This window comes from Myxine glutinosa, chromosome 3 (assembly GCF_964187855.1).
Source record: "Myxine glutinosa chromosome 3, kmMyxGlut1.1, whole genome shotgun sequence".
Taxonomy (NCBI): Eukaryota; Metazoa; Chordata; class Myxini; order Myxiniformes; family Myxinidae; genus Myxine; species Myxine glutinosa.
The window spans coordinates 141,141,925-141,156,147 of NC_136263.1; the positions used below are offsets into that span (position 1 = coordinate 141,141,925).

General features: G+C 42.6%; 1 protein-coding gene across 8 annotated transcripts in view; it reads right to left on the reverse strand.

Moving 5' to 3' along the window:
• The window catches only part of XRCC1 (X-ray repair cross complementing 1), a 114,874-nt gene that overhangs the window by 49,540 nt on the left and 51,111 nt on the right, over positions 1–14,223 (reverse strand). For 4 of the 8 annotated variants that reach the window (XM_078774657.1, XM_078774653.1, XM_078774656.1 and 1 more), the window contains exons 5-6: positions 10,237–10,395; positions 230–313 (exon numbers count right to left, since the gene is read on the reverse strand). In XM_078774657.1, the coding sequence (XP_078630783.1) occupies positions 230–313; positions 10,237–10,395 (243 nt within the window). Of the gene's footprint in view, positions 1–217; positions 314–10,236; positions 10,396–14,223 lie in introns of all 8 variants that reach the window. The other 4 variants (XM_078774655.1, XM_078774651.1, XM_078774654.1 and 1 more) reach the window with 1 other exon arrangement.

The following is a 14,223-nucleotide window of genomic DNA, read 5'->3' on the forward strand; positions in this document are numbered from 1 at the left end:
TTGAGACATTTCAGCTTTATGCAAGGTATATAAGGTATATAAATTGGAAACCTAATTCTGATGGATAACCATAGATTCATAAACAGTCTTATAAAATAAGGAAGATTGTACATTACTATGAATGGACATCAAAAAGATTGCAGCTCATACTGGAATTATTGAATGAAAATGACAACAGGTTATGGATATAAAGCACACAATACAGAGGTGAACCTACTGGAGATCGTACATTTGATGAACCCAAACTTGGCATCTTCATCTCATTGTCAAAGGAAGAGTAAAACTTGATGTATGACAAACCAAACTTCAAACTCTGCAACATACAGAAATTCCTATCGTCAACAGAACATCTTCACAAGCATTAAAAGTGGTTCACACATTCTAACCTGAAATGAGCATTAATTGATGATAACGAATTATTTAATAGCAAAGAGAAAATCCCCCAAAAAATAAACATTTAAGGCTCAACCTTCAAGCCAATCATGGCTCTTCGATATTGAAGGTGTCAATTGAAGAAATGCATTAGAACAACAAGCTAAAAAAATTAATAATTAGAGATACCCACGTGTTTTTTGGTGTTTCTTGTTTGTTTACCATTTTATTCTATATATATAATACATAAAGCTCTTTCTAACCACTAACTCACAGACTGGCTGACTGGCTGATTGACTGATATTCATGTTCGGTACCTCCGGGGTGTCGTAGAAAACTGAAATTTGGCCTGCCAACCAACACCAAAGCCGGAACACCGGACAAAATCGCAGAACCATCGGAAAGCATCTAAAAATTAATATTTACGTAAAAACTGTAAACGCGTCCTCAAAAAAAACAAAACACAATCGATATCTAGCATTTGAAAATTGTAATTTCTATAACTGTAAAATAAACACGACAATAATGTCCGTAAAGGAAAAAAAGAAAAAGCGTCTGTAGATTAAACAAAAACATGGCAGAAGAGATCCTGTTTCACTGCAACCACACAAGGCTATTGCGAAGAATGGTTGAACCACGCTGCACACTGATGCCCAAACAAATATCATGTTGGCAGCACACCAACAGCAGTTTTAAAGGGCCACAGACACAGAAAATCATGTTTGGTTTAATTAATAGATATTGCTTCACTCAACACTTAATCGTCCTTTTTTATGAATAAATATCACTCGATTGGCCCCCGCCACCCAAAAAACGGCGATTTGATTGCTCATGTGACTGGCTACGTCATCGAGGGAATTTTTGTTGCTGCTGGTAGTGGAGTCCCGCCCCTAAAATCGTGATGTTCATTCATGATGTCACCTGTGTGATGTAATCGAGGGAAAGGTTTCTCAGCACGCAATGATAACTGCCTGACCAAGAATCTTCTGATAGTCAAAATCATTATTAAAAACTACCAGCAGCAACAAAAATTCCCTCGATGACGTAGCCAGTCACATGAGCAATCAAATCGCCGTTTTTTGGGTGGCGGGGGCCAATCGAGTGATATTTATTCAAAAAAAAGGACGATTAAGTGTTAAGTGAAGCAGTATCTATTAATTAAACCAAACATGATTTTCTGTGTCTGTGGCCCTTTAAGTAATGTGTGGGTGTTTAGAAAATTGAATAGTGTTGAATTAAAAGGTAAATCACATCAGGTGAGAGCCCACAGCCAAGAGATCAAATTCCAGTTCAAGATGCCATTTTCAAGATGTCAGGTGTAAAAGAATCACCATGTCCTCGTCATCTTTTGACAATATTCCAATTCAGAATATGTTTCCATTACATAATTTAATACCAAAAAAACAAGTGTTTGTGACAACTGCCAGCACAATCAAAAAGGTCTTTGCCTGTGAAAACATATGCATGACTGCATATTATTGTTTGGAAAATGCATACCCATTCATTCGAGATAATGCTGGTCCGAATAACTGCTGCCGCCGCATGGTAGGCATGCCACGCTCACTCTTCTGTCCAATTTGATTAATTTGGTTACTGTATCCAACTGTCAAATATGGCTAATGCTCACCTACTGTCTGTTTTGGATATAGTGCTGAGGACATTGTACTTTGAATATTTGGGTCTCTTCAAAAAGGAGATTCCTGAACATTTAAGACAAGTCATCTGTGAGGATGCTCAGAGAACCGTATATTCAATCTCATAATTTTTACGTTCACGAATTGATTATTTCTAGATTTATCTCAAAGATGGAGGCCAAGAACAGTGGAAGAAGGCTCATTTATCAAAAAGTGAATAAATGCTCATGGGGTCTGTATAAATTGCATATGCCATCCACAGATTTAAAACTAGACAGTGGAACTGTTGCACTGACAGCTAATTTTTTCTACGCATTTTGAAGCAACAACACCCTTAAGCCCTTCATTCCATAATTTTCCAAGCTGATAGTTGGAAAATTTATGAGCACTGTTGATAAGACAGGCGAGAAGTTTGAGAGGCAGTGGCGGTATAGCATCATATTGTCACATGTGGGTGTGGGTGTGATATAATAGCTGAATATGGAATGCAAAAGCAAGGCTTGGAATGTTGGCAAGTTGTTGGCTTGGCAAGGCAACCAAGTTGAAATGCTATTATCTCCTATGTTAGATATTATCAACTGGCAAAGTATTTTGCAATCTTGCAAGGAGAACATGGGCTTAAAGTGGAAATAACATTGAAAGTAAAGCTGAACTTCCCATCATCTTTGCATTTAAAAAAATGCAAGTTCAAGCTTTGTGGTTGCAAAATTTGAATGCAAGTTCAAGCTTTGTGGTTGCAAAATTTGATTCGATAAATATATTCGAAAATGCATTGGGGTTGCCCTGCCAACCGAGCCAGAAAATCTGCTTAACCTTCTCCAAAATAAGAATAATATTTATGTGTCATCAGCCATCCATAATCCTTCTGTTTGCATGCGTCTTCAAAACGTTTTATGATTTGCAATCACATTAAATTCCGGGTGTTGTTGAAGTGGTATCATTCACACCATCCTTTAAATTTAAACTTTAATATAACACTAGAAATGGCTATCACTTCATTAAATGATGATCGATTTGTGAGGAACAGAATTATGAAAATATGGCGTGGTCCGTGTGGATGTAGGTATGTATATCGTTTATTGTTAAATCTCTTTTAGCTGGGTATCAAAACATGGATTGATGTTGCCCTCCAAGGACCCAAAATATCTGCCTTCTATTTATTTGCATCCTTTTACGAGGATTTTTATAAATGGAGCATTGTCTGTTCTTATCTTTATTCCCATGACTCGATTAATCATGATGTATGAAGCTCAATTTGTTTTTGTTTATTTATACAGGGTGTTTCAAAAATATTGATACAAATTTGACTTCCTGCCATTTCTTTGTTTTTTGACCGATACCGTATTCCTTTTCAGGGTTTGGTGGTGTTATCGTGGTATTTGTTCACTGGAATTTCTAGCTCCGTAGCTCAACTATGCCATTGACAGTGGAGCAGAGGACAAAAGTGGTGGCTCTGTGGTACGAGACTAAATCATATGCAGACACCCACCGGAGGTTCTGCCGGGAATACGACCTCAGAACATGTGATGGACCCACAAATTGTGCCATTCAACATATTGTGAAACATTTTGAGCACAAGGGTACAGTGCACAACCAGAGCAAGGGCAACAATGGCAGGCCAGCATCAGTAACCAAGAGCCAAGCCAACATCGATGCCATGCGGGATTCTGCAGTGGACAGTCCCGAGAAGTCCCACCGCCAGCGCACCGAGGAGCCAGGCATCAAACCAACATCAGTCTGGTGTATCCTCACTGAGGAACTGAAGCTTTTCCCAAACATCATCTCTATTAGGCATAAACCGAGTTAAGATGACATGAGAAGGAGACTTGATATGTGCAATTGGCTCAGTGACAGGATGGAGCGGAACCCAAACTGGATCAACCTGATGTGGTTCAGTGATGAAGCCCATTTCCACTTGAACGGTGCAATCAACAACCACAACAACATTTTCTGGGAGGCAGAACTACCTGAGACCCACAGGAAAGTTTGATAGAACTTTGGAGTCAGGATCAATGCCTGTCTGAACCGCGGAGGAGCAAACATCGAGAACGTCAATTACAAGGATTTTGGTAAATGCCAATTTCAGACCTTAGGCTCTCACTAACTCTAGCAGTAACTTCCTGCAATACCATGTCATAAGCTTTCAATAAAGGTTTGGTTCACATTCCTGAGGTTTCTGTTTCATTGTACATAAATGTATAAAGTTCATGGTACACGGATTCTTGTGGTGAGGTTGTTGCCCAGAAACAACTTGCCTTCGTCTCCTGGAAAGCAAATCCAATGGAAGGAAATCTCATTTCCTTTCACAAAGCCCGAAACAAGTGTGAACAAACACATAAACAAGTTTGTCCACCCTCAGGAGAGCCAGGAAACAATATCTCTCCGTTCTCAAGACCGAACTCTCTTATTTGTCTCCCTCTTCCAAATCCTGGTGGCGTCTGGTCAAATCTGTTTCTGGTGTTTGTTCCCCCTCCATCCCCTCCCTTACCTCAAACGGCTACACAGCTGACTCCACACGTGAAAAAGCTGAATGCCTCAACTCTGTGTTTGCCTCTAAATCTTGTGTCCCAAACCCATCCCTCTCTGTACCCACCATACCCAGTCGTACCCAGCTGCTCCTGGACTCCGTGTCCTTTCCTCCTGACAAGGTGGAAAAGTTTCTGTCAACCCTCGACTCTGATTCTGCAAATGGACCTGACGGCATCAGCCCACAGGTCCTAAAATCCTGTTCTTCCGCTCTTTCACTCCCTCTCTCTGTTCTCTTCACCCTCTCTTTTGCTCAAGGTCAACTGCCATCTGCTTGGAAATCAGCCAACATCACCGCTTTGCACAAAAAAGGTGCAAAAACAGATCCTAGCAACTACAGACCAATCAGCCGTCTCCCAATTATCAGCAAAGTCAAGGAATCCATCATTGCTTCGGATATGAAATCTTTCCTCTTCTCCAATGGCTTGATCTCTGATCATCAATTTGGTTTCAGACCAGGTCACTCTACTCTGGACCTGCTGCTTCTGCTGTCTCAACAATGGATGGAGGTCCTCAATACCAAACAGGAAATTAGAGCTGTCTCCCTCGACATATCACGTGCCTTCGATACGGTCTGGCACCCCGCTCTGCTCACCAAACTCTCCTCCTTTGGTATCCATGGAAATCTCCACGCATGGCTGGCGGACTTCCTCTCTAGTCGTAGTCAACGTGTGGCCCTGAATGGGTTTCTCTCATCTCCTCTTCCTGTTCAGGCTGGAGTTCCCCAAGGCAGTGTTCTGGGCCCTGTGCTTTTTCTGGTCTTCATCAATGATCTCTCTGACTCTCTTGAAAATCCTCTCTATCTCTTTGCTGATGACTCCACTCTCTGCCGCTCCATTCCTCATCCCTCAGATAGGCAGTCTGCAGCCTCCTCACTCTCTGCAGACCTGGAAAAAATCACAGACTGGGCAAACAAGTGGAACATGTCTTTCAATCCTGACAAATCTCACACTCTTACGATGTCTCTCCGAAAGACCGACAGGACAACCCTCCCATCTACTTTCTGAATAATCCTCTCCAAGAAGTTCTGTCACTCAAGCTTTTGGGTCTCACTATCTGCCATGATCTTTCCTGGGAAAACCACATTTCCAAGCTGGCCTCCAAAGCCAGTCGCCGACTGGGCATCCTCCGTCGTGCGAAGTCCTTCCTTGGCACACCTGAGCTCCTCACCACATACAAGGCTTTCATCCGCAGCTCAATGGAGTACTGCTCTCCCCTCTGGGCTGGTGCTCCTGCCTCACACCTAGCTCGTCTTCACGCTGTTGAAACCAAAGCGTTCAGAATCATTGGAATCTCCCGCGATGACGCTATCTCCGAGGGCCTTTCACTTAATCACCGCAGGCAGGTTGGTGGTCTTTCCGTCTTCTACCGACTCCTCTCCGGCCTTGCTCCCCCAGCTCTCTCTGGGCTCTGTCCCCCAAATATTCCTGCAGGTCGCACAAGATCTGCCTGCAACCCTCTTATGGTTAAACTGCCAAAATCAAGACTCTCTGCTCACCTTCACTCCTTCATTCCTCTTTTCTCCTGCCTCTGGAACAAACTCCCTCACTCTCTTCAATCCCACTCCTCCCTCCAGGTCTTTAAAACGGCTGTTCACCACCATCTCTTATCTTCCCCAATCCAAAACCTTGATCTTTTCTACCCCTGCTAATTTCACCCCAAATCCACTTTTTTGAGGTGACTTTTGACTTCTTTCCTGGAAGTCCTTGGTGTCCTTGCGTTTTTATACCTATCCTGCCTCCCCCCAGGCCCTCTCCCTCCAAAAACATCTCCCGATGTCCCTGCTCTCAAATGTTGTGTTTGTGTGCTTCCTCCCCTTCTCTCCCCATCTTGTCGACCGCTCCCCTTTCTATATACTTTGTTTGCTTGTTTGTTTGATTTGTTTGTTTGATAAATGTTAGCTCTTTCACGAGCCTCGACTCTGTATACAAAAAAAAAAGAAAAAAAAGTTGTATCGCTCTTTTTGAAACACCCTGTATATGCTTCAAAAAAGAGAATTAAAAAAACGACAACCAAATCCAACCAAATTTTGCATGTTGCTTAATGGTAACCCAAGTATGGTTTCTGTCAGGGTAGCATACCTCAAGGAGAGGGCTCAGGCTGGAGGAGGTGGGGGGAGGGAGGTAAGAAGACCCAAATTCTCTCTATGTGAATGTGTATCGTAGAGCGCTGACCGATGGTATACACTATACAGTATTAAAAATCATCTTCCATAAAGAAAGTTTAAATAACTTAGCCCTTTGAACCCCAGCCGCGATTCAAACCCCCATATACCTAAACCGGCAACTACGTGCTTTATTTATTATACAGTGCATTCAGAAAGTATTCAGACCCCTTCACTTTTTTCACATTTTGTTATGTTGCAGCCTTATGCTGAAATCGTTTCAATTCATTTTTTCCCTCATCAATCTATGCTCAATACCCAATAATGACAAAAAGAAAACAGGATTTTAGAAAGTTTTGCAAATTTCTTAAAAAGAAAAAACTGCAATATCACATTGACATAAGTATTCAGACCCTTTGCTCTGACACTTGAAATTTAGCTCAGGTGCCTTCCATTTCTCTTGATCATCTTTCAGATGTTTCTACACCTTGATGGGAGTCCAACTGTGGTAAATTCAAATGATTGGACATGATATGGAAAGACACACACCTGTCTATATAAGGTCTCACAGCTGACAATGCATACCAGAGCAAAAACCAAGCAATGAGGTCGTAGGAACTGCCTGCAGAGCTCAGAGACAGGATTGTGTCGAGGCACAGATCTGGGGAAGCCTACAAAAAAAAATTCTGCTGCATTGAAGGTTCCCAAGAGCACAGTGGCCTCCATCTATCTATAATTCCATTAATCTCTGTGTGTATGTGTGTATGTGTGTTTGTATGTGTGTTTGTATGTGTGTTTGTATGTGTGTATGTTTGTCTGTGACCGCTGTTTCTCGACAACTACCGGTCCGATATACTTGAAACTTGCCAGGTATATTGCTGGGGACCCGAGGATGTGCCTTTTCAAGGTTTGAAATTAATCGGACAAGTAGTTACCGAGCTATGGCGATTTCTTTACCAAACACCGCAAGCCGTTCGCTTTGGACCAAACCATTTCATGTAAATAGAGGGGGGGGTTCTGTGGTCGTTGCGAATGGACCAAACCATTCATGTAAATAGAGGGGGGGGGGGGGGGTTCTGTGGTCGTTACTGCCACGTGGTTTCAAAGTTTTTTTTTGTTGTTGTTGTTTGCACGCATGTTTTTTTGCACCCACGTACGGGCACGCCCTAGGATGTTTACACACACACACCCCTACACAAATTTTTTTTTTTTTTTTTTTTTGGCAAGGAACGGGCACCCACGTACGGGCACGTCCTAGCTTATATATAGTACGGGCATGCCCTAGTAATTCATAAATGGAAGAAGTTTGCACCAACCAGGACTCTTCCTAGAGCTGACCGCCTGGCCAAACTGAGCAATTGGGGGAGAAGCGCCTTGGTAATAAAGGTGACCAAGAACCCGATGGTCACTCTGGCTGAGCTCCAGAGATCCTGTGTGGAGATGGGAGAAACTTCCAGAAGGACAACCATCACTGCAAAACTCCACCGATCTGGGCTTTATGGCAGAGTGGCCAGACGGAAGCCTCTCCTCAGTGAAAGACACATGGAAGCCCACTTGGAGTTTGCAAAAAAGCACCTCAAGGACTCTCAGACTGTGAGAAACAAGATTCTGTGGTCTGATGAAACCAAGATTGAAATGTTTGGCCTCAATTCTAAGCGTCATGTCTGGAGGAAACCAGGCACCGCACATCACCTGCCCAATACCATCCCAACGGTGAAGCATGGTGGTGGCAGCATCATGCTGTGGGGGTGTCTTTCAGCAGTAGGGACTGGGGGACTTGTCAGGGTTGAGGGAACAATGAACGGAGCAAAGTACAGAGATATATTTTATGAAAACCTGAAACGGAGCGCTCAGGACCTCAGACTGGGCCGAAGGTTCACCTTCCAACAGGACAATGACCCTAAGCACACAGCCAAGACAACACAGGAGTGGCTTAGGCACAACTCTGTGAAGGTCCTTGAGTGGCCCAGCCAGAGCCCTGACCTGAACACAATCGAACATCTCTGGAGAGACCTGAAAATGGCTGTCCACCAACGGTCCCCATCCAACCTGACAGAGCTTGAGAGGATCCTTAGAGAAGTATGGCAGAAAATCCCCAAATCCAGGTGTGCAAAGCTTGTCACATCATACCCAAGAAGAGTAGAGGCTGTAATCGCTGCCAAAGGTGCTTCAACTAAGTACTGAGTTAAGGGTCTGAATACCTACGTCAATGTGATATTTCAGTTTTTTCTTTTTAATAAATTTGCAAAACTTTCTAAAATCCTGTTTTCTCTTTGTCATTATGGGGTATTGAGTTTAGATTGATGAGGGGAAAAATGAATTTAAACGATTTGAGCATAAGGCTGCAACATAACAAAATGTGAAAAAGGTGAAGGGGTCTGAATACTTTCTGAATGCACTGTACTTGTCAGAGGGCATTGGAGTGTGCAAGGAAAACACTAATTTTCTCGTGCTGACTTTTTCAGATTACCTTATGTGTCCGAGAACACCGGCCAAGATTCAGACATCCTTAGCATCTGCAGGTAAAAGTTTAACTGCAGCAGGATTTGCAAGAGCTGTCTGTCTGTGCAGGTGGGTCTGTCTGTCAGTGAAGCGTTCAGCAGGCAGCACGATGGGCAAAGCAAATAAAACCAAGAAAGTAATAGTTCTATTTATGGGTTAGGGTTAGGGTGTAACGAGTTATAAGGCCTCAACCACCATTTCTGATCGTGTAGTCTGAGGACATTTTGTACCCTGTATATGATAAAGCCTTGATTTTTTTTTTGGAATTTAAATACGTCTGAAACAAGGCTGAGAGCCACTAAATGTGAAGGGCTACTTTGGAAATGAAGAGGAAAAACTGTCTGAAAAAAAAATCTTCACCAAGTCCTTAAACAAGGAAACCTCTTCACATCACCACTGTGAAGGAGGGGGTAACTAGGCCAGGTGGAAAAATAAAAGTGACAGAGTTCAGTTATCATTTGTACGGTTCGCCAGGGGGACGAGCTTTGATCATTTTAGACTGGAGGGGTGAGGACATCTTAGACATGTGTTCCTGATGATGAACTGAGAAAAGCTGGGTACGGCACTTTTGCCTCCCACCAACAGTGAGAATATTGTAAAAAATATTATTTACTACAGAAGTTAGAAAGCAAACCACAGAAATTTTCTCAAATGCAAGTTCTTGGAATATTCATCAACATTGTAAAATTTAAAATACAAAATGGGAAAATGTAAACTGTTTAAATACTGCAACATGTATTGTAGTGGCCTCTAAATGTGGTTATTATTATATATAACATGTATTGTAGTGTTAACAGCCCCACACAACGACCGTTAATAAAAAGTCGGGCAAGAAGTTGCAAAATGCTGAAGTAGTTGCTTCACGGATGGCTAGCTTAACACCAATTTGGAGACGATTGCATGCTTGAGCAGAGATGAGCGATCGTATTCCGAATGTGGTCTAACCCCGTGCCAAAAATACCCAGTCAGCCACAAAAACAAAACAATCATGTCACACAACAAAGTGAAACATCTCAGAATCTACTGTATCCCAAAATGTGTAATTAAAATATATGACGATTGTAATTAAAATCTAATCAAAACAACATAGCACAATACCTTATTGTAGGGCTGCGTGCACACAATTTTGACTTTTTCCCACTTGCCATCAGCTGATTCTTTTGAAAGTTTGTCAGAATCAAAAGTACGCAAAGAGTTCAAATTATTCAATCTTCTGCTTTCATCAGGAGTCATAAAAAAGGACATCACCAAAATAACCTGCAAGAGTTGAAGTGATAACACAATGTCAAAATAACATCTTAGTATAATTCACCAAATGTCCGTCCGTCTGTCTGTCCGTCCGTCCATTCAAAGGTACCGTAAAAACTGCAGAACCGATCGCAACGATATTTTGGGTGGATAATTCTGGGATCTCCAGGAGTAAAATAGGCTATTTAGTTTTCCCAATTTCAGTTTTAGTCTCCAGCATTCTCAGGCTTGGACTCCTGCATAACATTCGCATTCGCATAACGTTCATTGTGACGATGTTTTCATTGTGACGATGATGTTTTCCCGGGTGCCGCACAAACGGCTGCACCGATCGAACTCGGTGACCTCGGACAAAGACCTTTTATAAGGACACGGGTTGAGAATTCCAAACCCCTCCCCGCCATCTCGGCCGTCTCTCCAACTTACAATCCCACGAGATATGCGGAAAGGACGACCCAAAACAAATATAAACATCATTAAACATCATTCGTATATAAACATCATTAAAAGTAAATAATGACCTCGGCCAAAGTTCAAACGACATTTAATCTCTACATGTGAGAATTCCACATAGCTATTTGGGGGGTGAATACGCTAACAGATCGTGGTCTCCATCGATCTTGACAAGGCCGTAACAGCTATCGGCTCAAAATCCTTTTAACTGTTGATTTGGTAGTTTTTACAATGAAGTAAACGTTAACAATGTTGTTAAAAGTTTATTTTGTGATTAATTGGAGTTATTTTGTTTGGAATTAAAAAAGAGATATCGAGTTCAAGTGAATGACGACATGCCATGATGGTTTCTACTTTTCTGAACGTGAATTTCGCGGATCGCCATATGCAGATTTGCCACGGTCCCACGATCGATGTTTCTACACGTGAACGTACCCGTTTGTTTGCCAACGGGTACGTTTTTCATGGAAGTCCTTCACAAACTTGATGTTCATGTCTGACGTGCGACTGAAGGTGCTACAGGAATGTGGGATTTATTGGTTTCATGCTTTAGCATTCGCCACATCTGCATTGCCTGTTTGCTTCTGGCCTCGCACCCGTGCGTAGCACGTGTATCTCCCTCGTAAAAGAAATATGTAAATATGCATAAATACACAAATATGAGCAAACAAAAGTAAAAATGTGTGCAAAATATATGTCACACGACTTCATCAACCTTTTAACACACTGCTCATAAGTTAACAACAATAACAAGGAACCACAAGGAAATTGGACATGGGGGAGGTCATTCGGCCCATCATGCCTACCCCACACCAACACCAGGTTAAACAAGAGCAAAAATTGCTTTGCAATACATGTCCCCTACCAAGTTCCAGTTCAATATGAGCAAATATACCCCTCAATTTCGGCGGTATATGATGCCGTGTTCGGTGCCAAAGATAATAATGGAAAAAGAACCTGATGTACATACTGTTACGGTCCGCGGATTAGGATGTTATTTTACCGAGCGGTGGTGTTGCCGCGGCCGAACAGTGCTTCCCTGATTAAAACCCGATTTGCCCCAAACTTTATGGACTAATTATCGAGACGCCCTTTCTACCTTTATACAACTCTGGAGGCAGGAGGGGCCATATCCAACAATGTTCATCACCATCTCCAATATAATACAACACAATCAAAAAAATGCAATCCTCATATCCGCAACAATACAGTGCATTCAGAAAGTATTCAGACCTCTTCACTTTTTTCACATTTTGTTATGTTGCAGCCTTATGCTGAAATCGTTTAAATTCATTTTTTCCCTCATCAATCTACACTCAATTCCCCATAATGACAAAGAGAAAACAGGATTTTAGAAAGTTTTGCAAATTTATTAAAAAGAAAAAACAGAAATATCACATTTTTTTTTTGTATACTGAATCGAGGCTCGTGAAAGAGCTAACATTTACTTCACAAACAAATCAACCAGACAAACAAAATATATAAAAAGAGGGAGCGGAAAACAAGATGGGGAGAGAAGGGGAAGCACACAAACACAACATTTGAGAGCAGGGAGATGTGTGGGAGGGAGAGGGCTTGGGGGGAGGAGGCGTGGGAAGGGGGGGTGGGGGGGGGAGGGAGAAGTATAAAACACAAGGACACCAAGGACTTCCAGGACAGAAGTTGGTATTTCAAAAAAGTGGAATTGGGGTGAAATTAGCGGGGGTAGAAAAGATCAAGGTTTTGGATGGGGGAAGATAAGAGATGGTGGTGAACAGCTGTTTTAAAGACCTGGAGGGTGGAGTGGGATTGAAGAGAGTGAGGGAGTTTGTTCCAGAAGCGGGAGAAAAGAGGAATGAAGGAGTGAAGGTGAGCAGAGAGTCTTGATTTTGGCAGTTTTACCATAAGAGGGTTGCAGGCAGATCTTGTGCGACCTGTAGGAATATTTGCGGGACAGAGCCCAGAGAGAGCTGGGGGGGCAAGGCCAGAGAGGAGTCGGTAGAAGAGGGAAAGACCACCAACCTGCCTGCGGTGAGTGAGTGAGAGGCCCTTGGAGTTAGCTTCATCGCGGGAGATTCCAGTGATTCTGAATGCTTTGGTTTCAACAGCGTGAAGACGAGCTAGGTGTGAGGCAGGAGCACCAGCCCAGAGGGGAGAGCAGTATTCCATTAAGCTGCGGATGAAAGCCTTGTATGTGGTGAGGAGCTCAGGTGTGCCAAGGAAGGACTTCGCACGACGGAGGATGCCCAGTGTATTTGAAATGTGGTTTTCCCAGGAAAGATCATGGCAGATAGTGAGACCCAAAAGCTTGAGTCACAGAACTTCTTGGAGAGGATTATTCAGAAAGTGGATGGGAGGGTTGTCCAGTCGGTCTTTTCGGAGAGACATCGTAAGAGTGTGAGATTTGTCAGCATTGAAAGACATGTTCCACTTGTTTGCCCAGTCTGTGATTTTGTCCAGGTCTGCAGAGAGTGAGGAGGCTGCAGACTGCCGATCTGAGGGATGAAGAATGGAGCGACAGAGAGTAGAGTCATCAGCAAAGAGATACAGAGGATTTTCAAGAGAGTCAGAGATAATGGGCGGCTGGGCGGCCAGCTCTCGGAAGAGTCCTGGTTGTTCCAATCTTCTTCCATTTAAGAATTATGGAGGCCATTGTGCTCTTGGGAACCTTCAATGCAGCAGAAATTTTTTTTGTAGGCTTCCACAAATCTGTGCCTCAACACAATCCTGTCTCTGAGCTCTGCAGGCAATTCCTTCGACCTCATGGCTTGGTTTTTGCTCTGATATGCATTGTCAGCTGTGAGACCTTATATAGACAGGTGTGTGCCTTTCCAAATAATGTCCAATCAATTGAATTTACCACAGGTGGACTCTAGTCAGGGCCCTTAGGGATATTTTGGTTCAAATTCTTCCAAAAGCATCAAATTTGGCGCAGATGTTGCCCATGCCATACTCTTTCGATTTTTGATGGGCGCCAAGGGCGGTATGATCCGGGGACCATACCGGTCCATCCCGCCATGTCACCTGACCTATGACGTCATAATTAGGATATGCATCCAATCACATGGCGTACTATAAGTGGTCAAAGTTCAAAATGAATCGATCGAAAAATGAAGGCAGGGATCCATTTTTAAGGTTTTCATAAAATCCAATATGGCCGCCAGGTCACATGACCGATGACGTCATATTTATGACATGTATACAATCATGTATACATTAACCTGGATCATGATCGCACAAAAATTAAACACAAGGATATGGCATACAGTTCATAAAACATCAAAATCCGTACCTTTGTAATTAGACTGATGAACTGCATATGCCTGAAAATTAGGAAATAGACATGTAAATATTTCCTCTAATTGTCAAAAATAAGGTCAGAGTTCGATTACCCAACCCAGAAAC